Source organism: Pecten maximus, chromosome 11, assembly GCF_902652985.1.
Source record: "Pecten maximus chromosome 11, xPecMax1.1, whole genome shotgun sequence".
Taxonomy (NCBI): Eukaryota; Metazoa; Mollusca; class Bivalvia; order Pectinida; family Pectinidae; genus Pecten; species Pecten maximus.
In genome coordinates, this window is record NC_047025.1 from 26,229,752 (window position 1) to 26,252,228 (window position 22,477).

Sequence of the window (22,477 nt, forward strand, 5' to 3'; positions counted from 1 at the left end):
GTTGGGTTATATATTGTTTTATATGAACAGCCATGTCAGGTTATTTTGATGCAAGGTATCCTTGTAGTAGGGAGTGGCTACATCACTGAACAACATTCAGGAGGCCTGTCGCATGCCATCCAGAGTAAAAAGGTTATTGAAGTGTCTTGCCTCAGGAGCATTGATTGGTCCAATTAACATCACAATGAGTGAAATTTAATGCTGTATCTCATAGTCACGCTAGGGGTTCCCACATTAGTTGCCTCTTATAGAGTAACCTTTGAATGGAGTTACTATTATCATTAACTATTAAAATTAAGTATAGCTGCTGCCTCATTGGCATTAGCATTGAGAGTATGTGTTATTCAATTGGGTTGTCGTGCTACAATATTTAGGTCATGACATTTTGCTGAGAAACCCTTAAATTGAGACTAGGTATATCATCAATATAGGTGTATAGATTTTTTTTATAAAAAGACCTTAAATGTTACAACTTAAAGGCTTTCATTCTTATCCCTGTTACTTACATTGATTAGCTTCAATCTCCCTTGTCTTAAAATATATCAAACTCAAACCTGCAAATCACGATCGAACAATATTTTCTAGTACAAATTATTCTAGGTCAAATCTAACACATCCATTTTAATCCATGCCGTAGGATAACAATTGATGAAAAAGTTTGTTTTTTTTGTTGAAATTTTTTCTTGCATTCAAATTAAGTCTGCATGTGCTAGCATTATTATGAAATGTGAAAACCTGGTTGATTATAATTCATTATGTATATCCTCTTGCTGGGAAATGGTAAGATTTATGTCATAGACCTAATAATATTTTATTTATTTTTTATTCAATGTAACAAAACACAAATGTAAGTTCTAAACATATCACTTTATTTCGGAATGTAAAAGTCATTACATTAAATAAATAACACGGTGAACACATGTATCATAGTCATCACTAAAATGTTTGCAAGTAGTGGCATTCAGTTGTGTCAGGTTGTGATTCTGATGACAGGTGATATTGTCACATGAACGAAGTGCATGATGATAGGACAAACTCAGGAATATACTTGAAAGCTGAAGACGGATTAGTGTCCTGAAAAGTTTAAAAGTTTTGAATTACAAAGACAATTCTCGACATCCAGAAAATCTGATAAAATAGTAGAGTTGTCCAAAAATTAAGTTACAAAAAAATTTATAATTCTGAATATAAGAAATGGATGAGAGGCAAACTGCATGTGTACATATTTAGGACCAACTTCTAGCAGTATAATCTTCAGGATAATCCCAGAGGAAGCCATTGTCAGATAAAAAAAACTGATACTGCTCTCTTCATTATTTTGTTTTCTTTTACCTAAAATGGTCCTCTTTAGTTTTGATAAAATAAAAATTGATAATACTGTATATAATACCGCCCTCAGTTTAACAATGGAACATTGTTATCATCTAAGTTTTCCTGAATTTGTGCTATGTACACAAAAAGCTACATGTAATTGCATGATAAATAGTTTTCAATATGAAGGTAAGTGAAATAATTGATGTTCAGATAAAATGCAGGGATGAACAACATCGCCTTTGTACCAGGTAATTGTTCAGGTGAGATGGGAATATAGAAATGGAGACATCAATTATTCTACATTTTAAGTGGGTACATGAGGATGAAGTGAAAAAAATAAACTTACTACAAAGTTTACAACCTCTCTTTATCAACAACTTTGTGATTATAAGTTCAGTTAAATTTACTGCCATTGTGTGAAGAAGTTATATCATGGAGGGAATGTTATATGGACGGATCATATGTAACAAAAATATCTTAAATTGTTGTCCTTGATTTGGACGATGATCAGGGACAACTTACACCACTGATACAGAGTGATACAGTACACATGGTAGGGTGTGGGGTGAATGAAATTACTGAGATTCACATCATTGTATGACAGGACATTATATTCACATACAAGGTATTTGAAATAAAATATTTATACATGTAACGGAATATATTCAATGAATTAAATTCTATGTAAATGTAACAATGATTCACAGTACTATTACTACAAAGTAGTAAAAACAATCAATTTAAATATCACAGAAGATACATAATTCACAACTTTATTTTAACATCTGATTTCAGTAGCTACCTAATCGTTATAAATCCTTTCATTCTTAAACCATTAATACAATAATTACAATTTACAATCTATACAGTTAATTACAGTTATTATTTCAAACTCCGCTAACTCAAAAACCTTGCTTAACTTGAAGGAAAAATTCAGTTCTGACAGTAAAGAAATCTCTCTGGCAAAGATTGAGCCACACACCTCAGATCTTTACCAAAAGTTGCATTAGTCGATACTGCACAGACCAAGATTTCCTAGCCTTGATATCTTAAAATTTCCATTACTGACTTTTATCATTGGTTAAAAGAAGTGTAAAAATTCTATGTAAAATATACCCTGTTACCTCGAATACACAGGACATCTCAAGATTTTCCATGGCCCCATTGACTTCGAGACAACAAAGTTAGACTGTACTTCATTATATATTTCAGATACAATAAATTAACTGGTTCATTATTTTCCTCCATGCATGATCCTTTTGGAACCAGATAACTTTCATGATTTCTCAGGTTTTTTTTTTTTTTATAAAAATGAGATAATGAGATGATTTCATGAATTCAACGTTTTGAAAAAATATCATTGCACCAATTTTTTTGAACAAAACTGAATTATTGTCTTTAGTATTTTTTCTGTTATCACTGTTTAGGATTTCCTTCCACAGATAGAAACTCCATCAAAGTTGGTCCTCACAAATCAGATTATCAGAAGTCAGGGCTTTGAAATGTTTAACATATCAGATAGCACTATTTTTCTGTAGCGTTTTTCCAGTTCGTTCATGAATCTCAAATTTGAGGACACATGGAAGCCATCTATAGCAGTTTCCTGAAAAAGTAGAAACATTAAAAACCAATCAGTCTATTAAGTACATTGTATATTAATAATAATGTCACTTTTCACACAAACAATTGTTTATGGTTATCAAATTTTTTACATCTTTCAGCAAAAAAAGAATTTCTGTAACTTTCAAATGCTGAACATTTTTCACTTTCAGGTATTACATTTAAAATTAAAAAGAAACCATTTTAATTCACTTACACAGAATTACATACAGAAATATATGCAAGCATTTCCACTGAATCCAAATATCAAGCACAATAAATGAAGTACATTTTTGTATGGCTGTTAGTTTTGATTTTTTTTTGACAAACAAACCTGAAAACCTTCATTCTTGACCAAACTCTATTTTTATAATTATCAGTACACTTTGTATGTCATTGTGTCACTCTGTCACCCCAGAAACAGCAACATCAGGGGTTGATAAGTGTGAGTATTGCCATTAGAATACACAAGTATCATTTTACATCTTTGAGAAAAATGATCCCAATTGATAATACTTGTTTAAGAATCAATTTGTTACCTTGAGGAAGATGATGAGATCTTGGGTCTGCATGTGTTCCATGATGCGCTTCTGCATGTGACGTAGGATGGCTACACACAGGTACACCTGATAGTCGATTCCCATGACGATACATACACACACATAGTGACAGATATCCTGCCAGTCCAGGTAGTCCCAGAAACATTGTTTCAGCCAATGTACACAGATCTACAACACAAAGACAACTATTTGTAGGAGAATTATTTTGGGGAATTTTCTAATCTGCATAATATGAACCTTGTATTTGTCAGTTATCAGTAAACATACTAATAGTTGGACAGTTAATGACACAAGGACCTTGGATCCGTACCTGACTACCAATATGGTATTGTTAATTTTCTATAGTATGTCTGATATGGAATTTACCTGTGCAGGTGTGTATCCTGACATCCTGAAAGCTGAGGCCACTAGAGGGAGCTCGATCTGAAGGATGAGTTCAATATTATGACCGGTACTGGAGAAGAGCGGAGATATACCGCTGGACATGAGAGCACTTGGCAGGTGAACCTGTAAAAGATAGCCATGGTTATAAATTCTAATTGCCAATGGTTTTGAAATCTGAATCACTTTGTGTACAAACTCTACAAAGTAACATTCATCTAAACACTGATGGCACAGACTAAATCTGTGTATCACACTTGTCATATGAGAATTTTTTTTCTTATACATGTACTTATATTTAATCTGCTTCAACAGGTTTAATGAATACAGAGTATCAAACTTGTCACATCAGAAAAAAGTTTTCTTATAATTATATTTAATCTGCTTCAACAGGTTTATTGAATACAGAGTATCAAACTTGTCACATCAGAAAAAAGTTTTCTTATAATTATATTTAATCTGCTTCAACAAGTTTAATGAATACAGAAAATTTCCATTTATGAAAATTGATGTAAAATAGGCTGGTAGCGACAAATTTGCATACAATGGTAAAAACATACTGTAATAGGATACATTTTATTTTTCAAACAAAATTTTTCCAAAATGTAAATACATCCACATGTAGTATCTTGAACCTCTACAGCTTCTACAGTAAATAGAGACTTACGGAGGAGTGGAGACGAGGAGTCCAGAGATAGCCAGAACAGCCAAAGGTGGAGAACTTATACAGGAACTGCCAGGACTTCTCTATGTTACCATTAAATATGAGAAAGACAGTGGCAGCAAACCAGTCAAACCCGGGGTAGTTACCCTGTAGGAACTCTACACACAGGTTAAGGAGTCTTATTAGATATAAACATGAGAAACTACATGTAGATTATACGTAACATTTGTTTGTTTGCGGGGTTTATCGCCTCATGAACAGCCAGTGTCATTTTAAGGCGGGGTCTCCTTGTAGTAGTAGGTGACTACCTCACTGAACAACATATGGGAAACCCACTGTATGCCATCCAGGGTAAAGTGTTGGACACAACCACAACAGCGCAGACCAGCTGGACACAACCACAACAGCGCAGACCAGCCCGTTTCTGAGCTTCCCAAGAAACACAAACTGACACGGGTAGGGAGCATCGAACCAAGCACTTCGATCTTCACCTGAGGTTACATGGTTGGCACTCTAACCAACGGAGCCTTTGCGGCCCTGGTAATATTCACTGTGGATAATTTCATTATATTCGTGGTCAATGAATATTAATAGCACAAAAGTAAATACCGAGTGAATATTAATATATACAAACAAATGTATACAATTGTTTACTGCAGAATGTTTATAAGGCGCGACTGCACAAAATTTATTACCCAAGAACTTGGTCTGGATGGGACAACTGTGAAATTTAATAACTATACAATATGGAAGAACCATCACTATTTTGATGGTGATGTTTTTGGATGGATACCTTGCAGTATTCAGTAGAGGTCTTCACTAAATGGTGAACATAATATCAATTATTTTTTTTAAATTTCAACATTCATGAAAAGTAATATTCTCTATTCTAGATTCCGTCAACATAAATTTGTACTACTCTGGTGGTGGTAACATATCGTCAATTTACTTTATCTTAATAATTTAAACATTACATTTTGCATCTGTTTGTCCGCTTTGCTCACAAATCTTGTCTACAACATCAGTGACTTTGTTATAAAGTAACTTGCTTTATCAGTATAACATTAATTAGCTTAATAAGCACACTTACACAAAGTATTCTCTAAAGCTTGTTAACTTCAAAAAGGTTGTTATTTGCTATTTTCAAGACAAGAATAAAATCACAAAATTAAAGACTGATTTAGAATAGAATCTATTTTTAATACTGTTCTGCACAGGGGCTTGGCACGATTTTCCAAATGATTGTCCATATATATATGTATTATAGTGTCAATACATATATATATATATATATATGGACCATCATTTGGAAAATCTTGAGCTATCATAAAAATCACTTTATGTTTATGCTCATCAGTGGCCTTGACTTGTGGGTTGACCTTGACATACAATAATTGTATGTACATGTATTTGACTAAAATCAATACTTGTTCACTTTCCTACCCAAATATTTTAATGGTATTTTAAAACTTAAATAAATGTAGTATTATTCTATGATAAAAAATAATATCTGTGAACATGAAGTCGCTGACAGTAGCTACACCTGGTGACAAGGATACTAATATTAGTGTCTGCCGACTTCTGCTGCTGCTGTAGGAAGCATGCACACTGCTTGATCAGGTGAGTAAGCTTCTCTGTGACATCTGACGAGGTGTGGATCAACTTCAGGTGTATCCCATACCTGTAATGTTAAATAAGGTTAAAGGTCACAGTAGGTCAATAATACTTAAATTTATTTCATAGCTCATAAAATAGCATGTATTTAATAGTTTAAGTTAGAAAAGGCTTCTCCAGTTTCATTTACCCGGTAATATGTGAATATACTTTACAGTTGCAAATTAATATATCAAGATCTTCGAAAAAAAAGTATTTAAAGTAAACAATTAAAATGTATGCCTAGTTAAACATGCAGTATATAATGAAAAGTATACACATGTATGTATATGTACTATTATACTTCATACAAACAAATTACTGAGGAACCTATCAACATGTAATGCTACAAGCCAGATACTTATGTATAGTAACAGTACATTCCAGTTAATCAGGTAACGCTTAATATATTTCATTTATTGGGGTAAAAATTCAAAAACCAAAACCATTTTCTCTTGAATCATGTTAAAAAAAATCGTTTAATTGGGTTGGAAAAGTCGTTTTTTTCGGTTATTCGAATACAATAATTTGACCAAAAAAAAATAGAAATGCTCCGATTTTCACGAAAGTCATCATGTATTTCTTTAAGTTTTAGACATTTATCAACAAATAGGGTAATTTAGATGGTTAAAATGTCAAAAAACGGTAAAATATTACCTTAAACGATAATGTTATGTCGGGGTTTTGTCATATTCAGAACTGTGTTGTTGTTAATTCTGCCTCGTGGGGTTTTCCCCCAACAGGAAATCGATTAAGAATTGTGGGTAAAATTAAATGTTATTTTTAGAGTCAGCAACAGGCCAAAGTAATGGGGGTTTAAAAGCATAATTAAGCTACTAGACAATTAAACTTTTACTTCTGGGATGTAAAATCTTCAAAGCAGAAACCAAAACAATTTGTAAGAGAAAGAGGATTGATACTAATTTTGGTTTATTATGAAAGTAAATCAAAATCCCTGAATTGACTCAGCCTTATATCTTAAAATCCTATTCAGAAAGAATGTCTGATATAATGAACCATCTCCTATAGTCCTTGAGATTCATTGTACACAAGTTTTACTGTACAAGGACACTGCATACCGGATAGCTATTTTGATTCCCAGTGTCTGGAGTGGAGACAGATGATACCCTTTCACAGCACTGTCTGTACCTGTATACAAGACAACACTAGTTATAGGAGTAATATATGTACAAGTGTATAGGAAATATTAAGAAAATATTACTTTATCTTTACCTGTGTACCTTTGGAAACTCTGCATAAATATCAAGACAATTTTGTCTTTTCAATATCTAAATAGGGGTAATTTGCCATTTCAAAGTATATTTTTGATATTTTTACATTGACAATTTCATGTGAGAAGTTAGAACTAAGGCCATTTATAGACCAGCAGACAGACTTACCAGTATAGTCCAGTAGGGGAAACACGCACTCCTCCGGGACTTTTGATATCTGGGGGACACACGTCTCCAGCAACTGTTGTATCACTGATAGAAAACATAAAATTTAGTTATTAATAGTTGTGCTGGGCTGAAGCAGGTCCATTATGGATGAAGGTACAAGGTAATACAAATCTAGCTTGTCATAGACAGAATTTGCTCTAAATCTCTAAATTTTCTCATTCAATGTCTTGCGGCAGTTTTGTCTTAACAAATTTTTTATTTTCTTTATTTTTGCACACAATAACATTTATGTACTACCTGGTGTCATTTCATTAAAAATACATTGTATCCCTGTTATTGACCTTGACCTCTACGGATGTAATAATCTTCCTCAACTTTACCCTAATATGGTCCACATATGACCTTTGTTTTTACATCTCCTCATCTTTGACTGACCATATGATATAATTCATGTAGCTAATATCCAATGCCCTTGCTCAATTATCCATGTCCTTGACCTTGATCACCTTTTCGTGTCCTTTGCCTTGAACATACCTTCTAATGCCTTTACCTATACAATGTATATAACTGTTTAGAGTTCCTGATGCCCTAGACCTATGTACATATTAACCTTAGATTTCCTAGTGACCTTTACTTTCGAATTCCTGATTCCCTTGATAATTTTGACTTACTAGTACTCATGCCATTGACTTTGGAATTCCTGATTCCCTTGATAATTTTGACCTACCCATGCCATTGACTTTGAAATTCCTGATTCCCTAGATGATTTTGACTTACCCATGTCCTTGAATTTGGAATTCCTGATTCCCTAGATAATTTTGACTTACCCATGCCCTTGACTTTGGAATTCCTGATTCCCTTGATAAATTTGACTTACCCATGCCCTTGACTTTGGAATTCCTGATTACCTCGATAATTTTGACTTACTCATGCCCTTGACTTTGGAATTCCTGATTCCCTAAATAATTTTGTCTTACTCATGCCCTTGACTTTGGAGTTCCAGATTCCCTAGATAATTTTGACTTACCCATGCCCTTGACTTTGGAATTCCTGATTCCCTTGATAATTTTGACTTACCCATGCCCTTGACTTGGTCTGACTTGGCAATAATCATCTTGGTGAGAGTGTTTTTACATCTTTCCAGCCATGTAGTCTTTCCACGGTCAGCTTTGAATGTCTTGGTGTTACTTAAAAACTTTGTTAGGTCATTTTCTGTAACACATACACAAGTTAATCAATTAAACTGTTCACTGTGGATCACACACTTCAGGGTACTGTAGTTATGCTGAGACCATGCTAGTGTACCGAGATAGATCACCTACTAACTACACCTTACTGGCTGTGGTAAATCTAACTCAGAAAGCATAACTACTGCACATAGTGTGAAAGGCACTAAAATAGATACAGTCTTCTAAACCCAGGTTATATTTCTGTACTCACTAAAGATACTATTCTATACATCTACATTCTCCATACTCCAGGGGTTACATTGACTTTCACTCTCTTCATCCCTGGAATATGTCATAACATTGAAGGCTAAGTTACCATCAAGTTTATGACAAAACTTGTTTGATCCTTTGATGTACAACTAACAAGTTTCTAGGTCACCCCACCGTAGAATTGACTGATTTAGAACTTGGTTGTCACTTCTCTGTGATCTCCGACAGCAATGCAGCATCAGCCTTGCGATTGGTCAGGTATTTTTCTGGACATCAATGAAATACAGCTAGCCATGTGCCTTTGATTTTGCCATGACATGTTCTGGGTGCTGGGAAGTAATAGTGAATGTAACCCCGTGTAGTATGGTACTTGCTGAGACCTATTTCAAAAAGTCATTCTTTTACAAGTCTTGACTGAATACAAGGCATTCCTAAATACTAGAACTATTATACCTAATAAAATAAATCAACGAACCATCTTCAGGTACAAGTCTGTACTCCTTAGAAATTACTCATCTATAGGTTAATACTCCATTCATTAATTCAACATACAATGTATGATATCAAAACCAGTTATTAAGAGTATTTTGTTAATAATGTGTACCAGGTCAATTTGTGTAACTCCTGACCACTAAGTACCCTTAAACAGAAAACTTTACATCAAACTGTTCTTAATTCTAATAACTACCTCCAATACTATTGTTTACTGTTGAATAACCTTCATGTCTATCTGACCATATCTAAGTCTGGATTCTAAACAGTGTTACTGGGATTTATGCTTAAACTATTTACAGTTATATTATTTATCATAACACTGAAACAGTTCTGCTTCAAAATCTCACCTGAAATAAAGATTTAATGAGTTCTCTAAGATGATATAACTCTGGGGCAGATTTGAAGAAAAAGCAGAAAAGGAAGCAGGATTTTTTTCCAGAAGATAATTTGCTTTGAAGTTCAACATTGATCAATTCAGCAATAAGCCAGTAATACATTGTCAGAAATGTAATATCATTGATGTGATATCAAGTCATTGATGTAATATCTAGTCATCGATGTAATATCTAGTCATTGATGTGATATCCTGTCATCAATGTTATATCTGGTCAATAATGTAACATCTAGTCATCAATGTGATATCCTGTCATTGATGTAATATCTAGTCAATAATGTAACATCTAGTCAATGATGTGATATCCTGTCATCGATGTAACATCTAGTCAATGATGTAATACCCAGTCAATGATGTAGTATCTAGTCTATGATGTAACATCTAGTCTATGATGTAACATCTAGTCAATGATGTTATATCTAGTCAATGATATAATATCTAGTCAATGATATTATATCTAGTCAATGATATAGTATCTAGTAAATGATGTAATATCCAGTCAATGATGTAATATCCAGTCAATGATGTAATATCTAGTCAATGATGTAATATCTAGTCAATGATGTAATATCCAGTCAATGATGTAATATCTAGTCAATGATGTAATATCCAGTCAATGATGTAATATCTAGTCAATGATGTAATATCTAGTCAATGATGTAATATCCAGTCAATGATGTAATATCTAGTCAATGATGTAATATCTAGTCAATGATGTAATATCCAGTCAATGATGTAATACCCAGTCAATGATGTTATATCCAGTCAATGATGTAATATCTAGTAAATGATGTAATATCTAGTCAATGATGTAATATCTAGTCAATGATGTAATATCCAGTCAATGATGTAATACCCAGTCAATGATGTAATATCCAGTCAATGGTGTTGTATCTAGTCAATGATGTAATACCCAGTCAATGATGTAATATCTAGTCAATGATGTAATACCCAGTCCATGATGTAATATCTAGTCAATGATGTAATATCCAGTCCATGATATAATATCCAGTCAATGATGTAATATCCAACCAATGATGTAATATCTCGTCAATGATGTAATATCTAGTCAATGATGTAATATCCAGTCAATGATGTAATATCTAGTAAATGATGTAATATGTAGTCAATGATGTAATATCTAGTCAATGATGTAATATCCAGTCAATGATGTAATACCCAGTCAATGATGTTATATCCAGTCAATGGTGTTGTATCTAGTCAATGATGTAATACCCAGTCAATGATGTAGTATCTAGTCTATGATGTAATATCTAGTCAATGATGTAGTATCTAGTCAATGATATAATATCCAGTCAATGATGTAATATCTAGTAAATGATGTAATACCCAGTCCATGATGTAGTATCTAGTCAATGCCGTAATATCTAGTCAATGATGTTATATCTAGTCAATGATGTTATATCTAGTCAATGATTGATCAACAACCAGTCATATATCATCTAGCCATCATAACACACCAGGCCAGGGTTGACGTACTGGTTTTGATTAACAATGGAGTATGCAGACTGAGGGTGTAGAAGTGAAAGCCTGACAGGATAGGCTAATTATATACATTAATGTACTTTATCTTCCTCTCAAGATAATAACCGTCTTTTCTGATCAACCACTCAATTAGTTGACATTACTATACAAATCCCTTTGTATCTATTTATAACTGATAAATCATAAACTCACATTACAAATCTCATCTTTCTCTCATAATTTTCCTGTCAGACACATACTACTATTATTTTTTGTCAACCTATAATATCTGAAGTACATTTTGTAACAGGAGAGAAAGGATAAAATGACTTGATTTGGACTTGAATCAGTGACCTCTGATTATAAGTGGGTACTCAATTCAATTGAGCATCTTGACCACCAGCAATGCATTTGCTGTAACAGGGTCTGTGACAGATGCAACTCAACCAAAAGCTACAGAATTTGATCTTAATCTTTGATTCAGGGACACTGATCCTTGTGACGCAGTGACCTTGACCTAAATTGGTCAGATGTTGTTAAATTCAGACCAAACTTTGCTTCATAATGCCATAACAAAATGATCATCACTGAAAGATACAAAATTTGATCTTGTGCTTTGGACCTACAATGTATTGACCTTTTATGTAAGTCGGTCAATAAATACTCAGACAGAGAGACAGCCAGCTGGCAAGACAGAGTGATTACTATAGGACACCTGTATTGCCAACAAGGGCCCTCATTAGATGCTGAATGTGAACCACTTAAACTCATCAAGTCTGTGCTTATTAAAATAGCTGTAGTTTATAGAACACAGTGAGTGCAGGTCACAGAGTGCATCAGGGAAGGGCGGGATTACACAGCTTGTCAACCTGCCAATCACTCTATACAAACCTTCCTCTCCTGATTCAACAAAAGCTGTAATCAAATCTCACAATGTTACAAAAATAAAAATAAAACATCACACTAAAACCATTTCATATGTAAGACAGTGATCATGTGTCTTTACCAGTTCCTTAAACTTTCTTATGGTAGTATTTCTTTCTTACACTAATAACTTATATCAAATGTCAAATGCAGACTTAACAAAAATTGAAAAACAAGACAAAATCACAGCATAACTTACCTTATACAAAACAAATAAAGTAAAATAATAAAACATCAACTAAAAACTTTCGGCTCTCTGCATGAACTAACATCTTACCTTGTTTCAGTGTGGTTCTTCCTCCCAGACTGGGTGTGTATTCCCGCGGAACAGGGAATGACGAAAACAACGGGAACGGGTAGACAGAATCCTGGGGGAAATATAAAAAATATTGTACTGGAGTGATGTCAACATGTCAACAATACATCGACAATATCTACAGAGTTTAACGAGGTTACAGGTACTTAGCTGACCTCTACAAAGATTTGACCGGTCTATATCAGATATTTTCAGGTTTGGTCAAGAGCTGATGATACTACTACAGACAGGTTGACAATGATTAATGTAAAAAATATCAATGCTGAATACAATTTTTTTTTTTGATATTCAATTTTTGTTCTAAAGACTTATAGATTATATAGTATTTAAAGATTATTTAGAATGTATTTTATTGATAATGATTGTGTTTGGCTTACCTCACTGAGGATACGGGGTGGTAGAACTCGCTCAGATGGTCCCCCTATTAGGTAAGACTTGACCAAAACATAGTTCCTCTCCACGGACAGCATGTCAACGATAAGGTCATCACTGTACAAACAACGATAAGGTCATCACTGTACAAACAACGATAAGGTCGTCACTGTACAAACAACGATAAGGTCATCACTGTACAAACAACGATAAGGTCGTCACTGTACAAACAACGATAAGGTCGTCACTGTACAAACAACGATAAGGTCGTCACTGTACAAACAACGATAAGGTCGTCACTGTACAAACAACGATAAGGTCATCACTGTACAAACAACGATAAGGTCGTCACTGTACAAACAACGATAAGGTCATCACTGTACAAACAACGATAAGGTCATCACTGTACAAACAACGATAAGGTCGTCACTGTACAAACAACGATAAGGTTGTCACTGTACAAACAATGATAAGGTCATCACTGTACAAACAAAGATAAGGTCATCACTGTACAAACAACGATAAGGTCATCACTGTACAATCAACGATAAGGTCGTCACTGTACAAACGACGATAAGGTCATCACTGTACAAACGACGATAAGGTCATCACTGTACAAACGACGATAAGGTCATCACTGTACAAACAACGATAAGGTCATCACTGTACAAACAACGATAAGGTCATCACTGTACAAACAACGATAAGGTCATCACTGTACAAACGACGATAAGGTCATCACTGTACAAACAACGATAAGGTCATCACTGTACAATCAACGATAAGGTCATCACTGTACAAACAACGATAAGGTCGTCACTGTACAAACAACGATGAGGTCGTCACTGTACAAACAACGATGAGGTCATCACTCATCACTGTACAAACAACGATAATGTCATCACTGTACAAACAACGATAAGGTCATCACTGTACAAACAACGATAAGGTCATCACTCATCACTGTACAAACAACGATAAGGTCATCACTGTACAAACAACGATAAGGTCGTCACCGTACAAACAACGATAAGGTCATCACTGTACAAACAACGATAAGGTCATCACCGTACAAACGACGATAAGGTCGTCACTGTACAAACGACGATGAGGTCATCACTGTACAAACAACGATGAGGTCGTCACTGTACAAACAACGATAAGGTCGTCACTGTACAAACAACGATAAGGTCATCACTGTACAATCAACGATAAGGTCATCACTGTACAAACAACGATAAGGTCATCACTGTACAAACAACGATAATGTCATCACTGTACAAACAACGATAATGTCATCACTGTACAAACAACGATAATGTCATCACTGTACAAACAACGATACGGTCATCACTGTACAAACAACGATAAGGTCATCACTCATCACTGTACAAACAACGATAAGGTCATCACTGTACAAACAACGATAAGGTCATCACTGTACAAACAACGATAAGGTCATCACTGTACAAACAACGATAAGGTCATCACTGTACAAACGACGATAAGGTCATCACTGTACAAACAACGATAAGGTCATCACTGTACAAACAACGATAAGGTCATCACTGTACAAACAACGATAAGGTCATCACTCATCACTGTACAAACAACGATAAGGTCATCACTGTACAAACAACGATAAGGTCATCACTGTACAAACAACGATAAGGTCATCACTGTACAAACAACGATAAGGTCATCACTGTACAAACAACGATAAGGTCATCACCGTACAAACAACGATAAGGTCATCACTGTACAAACAACGATAAGGTCACCACTGTACAAATAATCAAAGGTATCTTCTTTGGCATATATGTATCAAGTATTTGAATCATTCTTAACTTGATTTATGTACATAAAAACGGTAAGAAAATTGTTCTTTTTCTTAAAAAACTTAAAATAATCAATAATTTCAGGGTATACCTGGGTACTGACAACATCCCTAAACAACTGATGGTTTACTTACCGATCGCTCGGTTTGTTTTCGCCCTGTGCCTTTAGTAAGACATCCTGGAATCTGTATTGGGACTGTAGCAGTAGGAATGTATCTCGACACGAAATCATGACACTCAACACCCTGTAATGTCAGAGTCATATCATCTTTATTCAGCATTTCATAATTTATCAATCACATAAAAACTGTTTTAATAGTGTTTTTATATACAAATAATTACAAAACCGCAATAAAAATCCACTCTACACACAACATTAAAGTATTTCAAACTAGGTATGAATTCAGTTATAAATTATTAAATAAATTGTAATTAAATAATTTACAACTTGAACTTAATCAAAGAATGATTTTGTTACAAATCTGATGACAATTTCACTTTGTGTTCATTTGAATGACAATGGAAGAGCTCAGCCATTGTTCATGATAATAGAGCCCACACACTTCTGACCTACCTTAGACCAAACACATGGGAGTGCTCATAGTTAAAGAGAGAATGTATCTTTCCTGGGGAATCCACAAGGATCAGTCGATCAATAAAACCCTGTCAACAAAAACATAACCATGTTATATAAGGCCGGTAAAACCTTCTTTTCCAATAGCCTTCAAGATGTGCAGAACTCAATTTATCTACCAAAATAAAGACCAAATGGGCCAACTCCTTTTATCTGGAAATTTGAACAAAAATGATCTGGAATATTTGAAGTTGGTTCTCCAGCATGGTAAAAGACCAGACAAAGTTGCTCCAAAATTTGTGTGTACTGGTGAAGAAGTTAAATCTAACTGCCTCATAGTTTGTCAAAAGAAATAGTATGAAATTTTAACACATCTCATAATCGTGTAAATACAAGTCAAGGGCATTTGTTTGAACACACATTGATAGCCTTTTTTTCTAATCATACTTCAAGCCAAATATTTAACTACTCGTCCATATCTACTTATCTGTAAGAGGATTTTACACATTTGATGTAAATTTTATGGTGATATAAGGTAATTTATTGTGATAAACTTGATAGCCCTTACCAAGCCATGCTATGATATAGGCTACATATCACACCATTTATTCAACAGTCTGTAACAAGTAATCGGAGAGACAAGTAAGTCAGTTGAATTTTGTAATTTTGTCTGATAATGTCAGATCATAATACAGAATGTACATTTATAGTCTATCAACAGTTAATCTGGTTGTTGACAACAGAAATCCTCACAATGTAACACTTTTGCAATTTGTCTTTTTAGAAATTTGATTAAATTGAGAGTATCTTTTCACAGAATAAAATTATTTTTAAATGGATCATTTTGAGAGTGTAATTTTATGACATATTTGTAAAAGTATTTTGATGATTTTTTTTGTAATATCTTGGAAAATAGGTTCCTTCCTTTCTTGTGCACTTACAACACACCAACAAGTCAAAATATTGTGGATAGTGTTTTATGGATGGAAGTGTACTTACGGCAATGGTTTCTGGCATCTCACGAAAAGTGTACTCATCCTGAGTGGGAAGAGGTCTACGGGCAAGAACCTCATACACAGCAGGAAAGGAAGCCAGGACATTGAGGAGGCGAACCAGGTGCTGTAATCATCATATAACATATTACTTTATACAGCTTGTATCACATGGATTCACAAAAGATACTGTAAATGTACATATTTTATTGTTAATCTTATTTCAGCGTCTTTCGCGCTGGAAGCATTCTCCTTAATTATGATTGAGCTAATTGAAGTTTATCTACATTGGTTTCTATGGCAATAATTGTGGGTACGCCAATTCATCATTCCACTAATCTGTCTTAATTTGATTTTGCCTAAAATTTGGGTGCGTCAAATATAGTATGTATAGAATGTTTTCCTGACTGAACATTGAATTGATGAAATAAACAACAATGTGTGACCGTGTACCTTGTGAGAATGCCTATCCACAGCGTCTACAGGCCAAGTCTTAGCACTGTACAGCGGTGCATCTGATAGTCCACTCTCCATTACTGACCACAGTTCTGCTATCAGTGCTTTAATGTAGCCTACAACACACAATCCAATCATTCATCATAAAGATATCACAAGTATTAAAAAACATATATATATGAATTTTATCATACATATTATTACATGTGTAACTGTATGACAATACATATATAATTACTTGTATACATGGGGGTTTGACACATTCATTTGGCCCAGAATGAAATATTTACCTCCAGATCACTTATAATTAGCTCCTGTGCTATAACATCAACAAAAGATCCCCCAATTTCCATAAAAAAACTCCCATATAAACCTGTGACTCTCCAATTATTTTTTACCTGTTTTCTGTAGAGCGACCATCCCTGGAGCAGTCCCAGCCACCTGCGTCACCATGTAGCCATATCCAAACTTTTCACACTTGCTCACCTATAAATCACAAACCATATCATTTAGAAGGTATCCCTGAGCAACAATAACCATAAGTAAGGTTGCTTTCTGCCTTCAACACAGATAAGATATCTGGAACCAAAGAAATAAATGGTCCCATGAGAAAATGAATTTTCTATTTCGAGGACCAAAAACCTTCTTTGAATTGAAAAGGATGAGCCAGACTGACAGAATGAAGATGTTGTATATAAAGTATTTTCTATTTTTAGAAACAACCTTAGAAATGTTGGAATGGTGACAAGAGCTATCATGTTAAACAAGAAATCCCAGACGGATCTTGGCGCCCACCATTAAATCATCCATATCAGTCAAATGAAAGACTTATCTTTTCTCTTCTTTTCCCTTCTTTCACTCTTCCTTCATTTAATAATTTTATATAACACTATATAGCAGAAGCAACGTGCTATTGTCAAAATCCATGATGGCTGTCTATCGGCAATGTTGTTTTCAGATCTGTCCCAAAATGCAATATCCACAACTAGGGACCAAGGGGTCCCCAAGGGGTTCCATCATGAGATGGTGGGCTTATTTAAAACAAGAATAGGCTGTTGTTTATTTTCATATTAAACCATAAGTTACATACTTGATGCTATCACCACCTTCCAAAAGTTTGGGCATCTTTTAAATTCAGAATGGACCGAATTATAGCAATCTAAAGAAATTCTATCGTACTATGATTCTATATTTGGTTTATAACTTTCGGTCTTATAAGTGATCACTTTTACGACAATGTTATAATTTTTTTCATTTGTTGGTGTTGATTAGATATATTTCCATACCATGGAAGTCATTTTATTGACAAGCAGTGTTTATACACCATCAGCGCTGTAGCACCTTTAACCTTGGAAGCAATCCCCAGCAAGTACTTTTGGGAAAAGATACAATGAGAAGAAAACATATTTCCTGTTTAGATGTAACAATGGGATACACTATTTACCTGTAACTTCTGTTCGTAGCGTATATACATGTAGGACATACATTCGTTGATGGCACCAGTCTGCTGAAGGAGGAGAATACCTTTGGCTGTACTAGCGAAGTTCAACAGATTGTCTCTCAGAGTGTCCTCCCATACTTGTCTGTCAGTGGTAAGGGCAGATAACTCAAACAATAGATAGATATAACAAAGGGACAAGGCACATACTGTAAACAACCGTGATAGAAGTCAAGGGAAGACAACTCAGTATATACATATAATAATTATATACTTCATTTTATTTTATGCTTAAAAAATGACTTATATGATGTAAACTTATTTTTACAGAAAAACATTCTAAAAATTGAAAATAATAATAGCCATAAAAAAATAGATATTGCATTCTTGAAACTATTCGATAAATTTCAACAACAAGAGTGACGAAAGGATAGTAAGGCTACTTACATGTCAGCCTTGCCTTGTCTTGTAGTGATGTCGGTGTCAGAGCTGTTGTCTGACGGGGTGGGTGTCACAGCATTATCAGCATCTCTGTTAGCCTACGATAAAAACAAGTACATCAGTATGAAATAGGTGTCACATTTCTTGTCAATCCCTTCCTTAGAAAAAGTTTACAATAATAGAACAGAATTTTATGTCTCATTGTTCTAACTTTGACTTTCAATAATGACCAAGTCACATCAAAGACAAAAAAATAAATAAATGAGCCCAAATTCTGATTCATATCAAGTTAAAATGCATTTTTGATGTTCCAAATCTCATCTTTTTGTTCTGAGATGTGTTGTAAACTCTATTACATATAAAGTGCCCGTAATAGCGGGGTGGTCATAATTATGAGGTGGTCGTTAAGTGAGGTTTCACTGTACACCAAATTTAATTGCTATATCGTGTAATTTCTAAGAAGCACTTAATTTAGATGATTTCTTGTGGATTTCAGTAAGCTGATTTAAAGAGCTTAATTAAAGAGGCAATGTTGTTGGCTTACAACAGAAATGTGAGTCAAAGGTCACCACATGACCTACCTCTCTCCATGCGATGGCTCCTACGCTGTGAAGGTCGTAAGGGTAGAGTACCAGTAGACCCTCACAGGTGTTGTACAGCTGACGACAGATGTACAGGTAAGCTCCAATCACGGCCTTGGAAGGGGCGGGGCCAGCTTCGTGAGGTAACTCCCCTAATAGTGCCTTTCTCGTAAACTTGGCTATGATGTGAGCCGCTGATGACCTAGCCAGATAAAACATACATGTGACATAGACAAATTACTGAAAATGTTATATAGATGACCTGACTAGACAAGAACTTTCTGTGATATGGACAAGCTAGGCACATCATTCAACAAACATAGATGAGCATTTCTGATAAATGGGACAATGAAACCATGAAAAGTCATTCAAATTTAAATGAACTAGATCTGCTCTGAAGCTTGGCTTTATTTCATACATTTTAAATTAAAGAGTCCTTTCATCAGAATAACAACACCTGATTTCGTTATACTTCAAAGGGGTAGACATAGTACAACATCTATATGAACATTATCTTACTAGAGAATTACTTTTGGTTAATAACGGTACTTAACTTTTACAATGGGGGAGGGGCTTATTTGAAGACAAATATGATATTATTGTTACAATAATTCATGAAAACCTGTAAAATATCATGAAGTATTGAAACCGAAGCATTCCGTGTCCTTGACCTACTTTGTTCGAGTAAATATATCTTTCTTCTCTCCATAGATGAGATGTCGACGTCCTCTGGTACTTGAGGCAATCATAGATACAATGTCTGCTACATGTAGAAGTGTTGTTTCATTACCAATATGGTGGTCCTACAAACCAGAAGTTGTTGAGTAAGGCACACAGACCTAAGGAACATACTTATTGAACTTTAAATACAAGATTCAGTTAAAACTGTGATCTTGGTTCAAGAGGAATTTGACTGAAAAAGATGATAAAGCATGATGGTCTTGTCATGACTATACTCTGATATTTGTGGTCACATGACCCCTGACCCAGATGTGTACACCTGTATATACCTAATATTGATGTTATTTTCCTGGATATTGTAAATTTTTATTTATCCTACAACAATCGCAAAATAAGTTACAATTAACGTTTTGCTGAGATTTTTGCTGATATTGACTCGGAAAGTTTGAACTGACACTTATTTTCTAAAGCATAATTTTGCAGAATTTGAACAGGTTCATCAGTATTTATTTAAATTTATCTGAACTGACTGAATGTTTACCATATACCAACTTGGTGGCCCAAATGGAAGAGAGCGATGGGTCTTACTGTGAGAGAAAACTCACATGGTTGGGCAGGTGACCCCATATCTTTTCACATTCAATCTGGGAGTTGAACCTATGTGAAGGGCAAGTGTGTTACCACTGTGCCACTCAACCACCCAAGTTTAGAGCATTGACCATCCTCGAAAATGATTGTCTGACATACTTCTAGTATGATGTTTGATAACTGTTGAAATATTATTAAACTAGTAATGGATTGAATCAGAATTCTATAAGTTTAACAACAGACTACCTGAAAGGACAAACCCTGCATGCCAACCTCCACTAAATATGCAGCATTCCTACTAAATATTATTTCCCATTTGCAAAGGTTTGGTAAAAATAAAGCAAAAAAACTATTTGTTAAGAAAATTAAATGATTGTTATTAAAAATTGACTTTGTCAGTAGATTTTTATTTGAGTTATCTGATCTTAGTTAATGAGTTATAAAATTAATGGCAACTTTGTATTAATAAAAATATTATGAATACACAGGTTTAACAAACCATTAGTTTTTTTTCAATTAATCAAAACTTTCCTGAAACCCTGCTCCAACATATACATGCATATAGCAAAGACTTCACATCGGATGATTAGTAAATGTTCTTGGGTTGTCAATATTGGGATTCAAGTAAATAAGGAACCGTTAATAGGTCTCAGGGGAATACAAAACACCAGGTTCTCACCTCGTTGAAGGAATATTCACTTCCTGGTCGTGTATGCTATGTTTTGAGCAAAATAGAGACTGGCAGTAATACATAGCTGTATACAAGGTGTGATAAGGTAATCATCTTACATAAGAAAAAGTTGCTAATGAACAGACTAAATATCATGACTCTAGGTTTCATGGTTCTTAAGGCAAAGTTGTAGAATAACGAAGAGATTTACCTCACCAAGCACTTCATGCTAGGTGAGGTAAACTTAATAGGCTTATAATGCAGGTGTTATGTATCATAATGTCATGTAAGTGCTAAAAAATATTTTAAGTATTCAGGATGAACATAATGAGATTGTTTACAGTAAATGAATTTTTCTTATTTCTTACTGTTTGATCATGAATCAGAAGGTAGCAAGGAAGTAATTAAGTCAAGAAATCCTTCGACACTCACATACCAGTAATATGATAATAAAGTTTTACATACCACTGTATCTAGGTACTGAGAGACCGGAGACAGTAAAGTGTTGGTGATCTCATCCTTGTATAGACAGATCTCACACACTTGTTCAGAACTACACAGGTTCTTCAGGATCTCAGTCACCAGACTGCCAGGCTCATACCGACCTGTGAGGAAGAGTGAGAGGCCGACATTAGTGTACAGGAATATCACAGAATGTTATAATGAAGCAGTGGAAACAGAATCTGTCCCTTCTTACAAATAATAATTTTTAAAGTCATTTAAGATGAATATTACCGGTACCACATTTATCCAATAATAATTAATTCTGGTAATAACCCCATCAATGTTTACTGCAGTTCAGTAGCTACAATAACTCCACCCACTACTCTGAGTCAAAGTTCTGGTGTTGACTTCCTGACTGATTACGGGATAAATATGATATTTTTAATGTAACAACAAAAGATGTATCATGATGTTCCTTTTCAAACCTTATTTAACTGTTACATGAATCAATACAATGGATTGTGGTTGGTCAGTATACCTTGGGTAGATTTGGAGTTGCCGTGGTTGAGACTGGGGTCGACCACTATCAACACCAGGGCCACCAACAGTTTGGTAATGGTGACTGGTTCTGTAATAAAATATAGGTCATACAAATTGTAAAAACGGCTTTGTAATAATGTCAATGGATCTGCTAATCATCATCTGTGACAGATAAAATAGGATGTCACATAATGATATCAATTAGATTTTAATGACATCCAAATTTAACCACCTGACA

General features: G+C 34.5%; 1 protein-coding gene across 5 annotated transcripts in view; it reads right to left on the reverse strand.

Moving 5' to 3' along the window:
• Positions 1–848: 848 nt before the first annotated feature.
• The window catches only part of LOC117337807 (protein broad-minded-like), a 33,200-nt gene continuing 11,571 nt past the window's right edge, over positions 849–22,477 (reverse strand). For 3 of the 5 annotated variants that reach the window (XM_033898925.1, XM_033898926.1, XM_033898927.1), the window contains exons 14-36: positions 22,238–22,327; positions 21,721–21,860; positions 21,265–21,300; positions 19,992–20,119; positions 19,317–19,518; positions 18,742–18,833; positions 18,301–18,439; positions 17,255–17,342; positions 16,854–16,972; positions 16,408–16,527; positions 15,409–15,497; positions 14,969–15,079; positions 13,002–13,113; positions 12,586–12,676; positions 12,276–12,299; positions 8,649–8,783; positions 7,572–7,655; positions 7,251–7,320; positions 6,078–6,199; positions 4,522–4,676; positions 3,840–3,980; positions 3,453–3,641; positions 849–2,917 (exon numbers count right to left, since the gene is read on the reverse strand). In XM_033898925.1, coding sequence (XP_033754816.1) covers positions 2,804–2,917; positions 3,453–3,641; positions 3,840–3,980; positions 4,522–4,676; positions 6,078–6,199; positions 7,251–7,320; positions 7,572–7,655; positions 8,649–8,783; positions 12,276–12,299; positions 12,586–12,676; positions 13,002–13,113; positions 14,969–15,079; positions 15,409–15,497; positions 16,408–16,527; positions 16,854–16,972; positions 17,255–17,342; positions 18,301–18,439; positions 18,742–18,833; positions 19,317–19,518; positions 19,992–20,119; positions 21,265–21,300; positions 21,721–21,860; positions 22,238–22,327 — 2,591 coding nt within the window. In that variant the 3' untranslated portion in view covers positions 849–2,803. The remainder of the gene's footprint in view (positions 2,918–3,452; positions 3,642–3,839; positions 3,981–4,521; positions 4,677–6,077; positions 6,200–7,250; positions 7,321–7,571; positions 7,656–8,648; positions 8,784–12,275; positions 12,300–12,585; positions 12,677–13,001; positions 13,114–14,968; positions 15,080–15,408; positions 15,498–16,407; positions 16,528–16,853; positions 16,973–17,254; positions 17,343–18,300; positions 18,440–18,741; positions 18,834–19,316; positions 19,519–19,991; positions 20,120–21,264; positions 21,301–21,720; positions 21,861–22,237; positions 22,328–22,477) is intronic. The other 2 variants (XM_033898929.1, XM_033898928.1) reach the window with 2 other exon arrangements.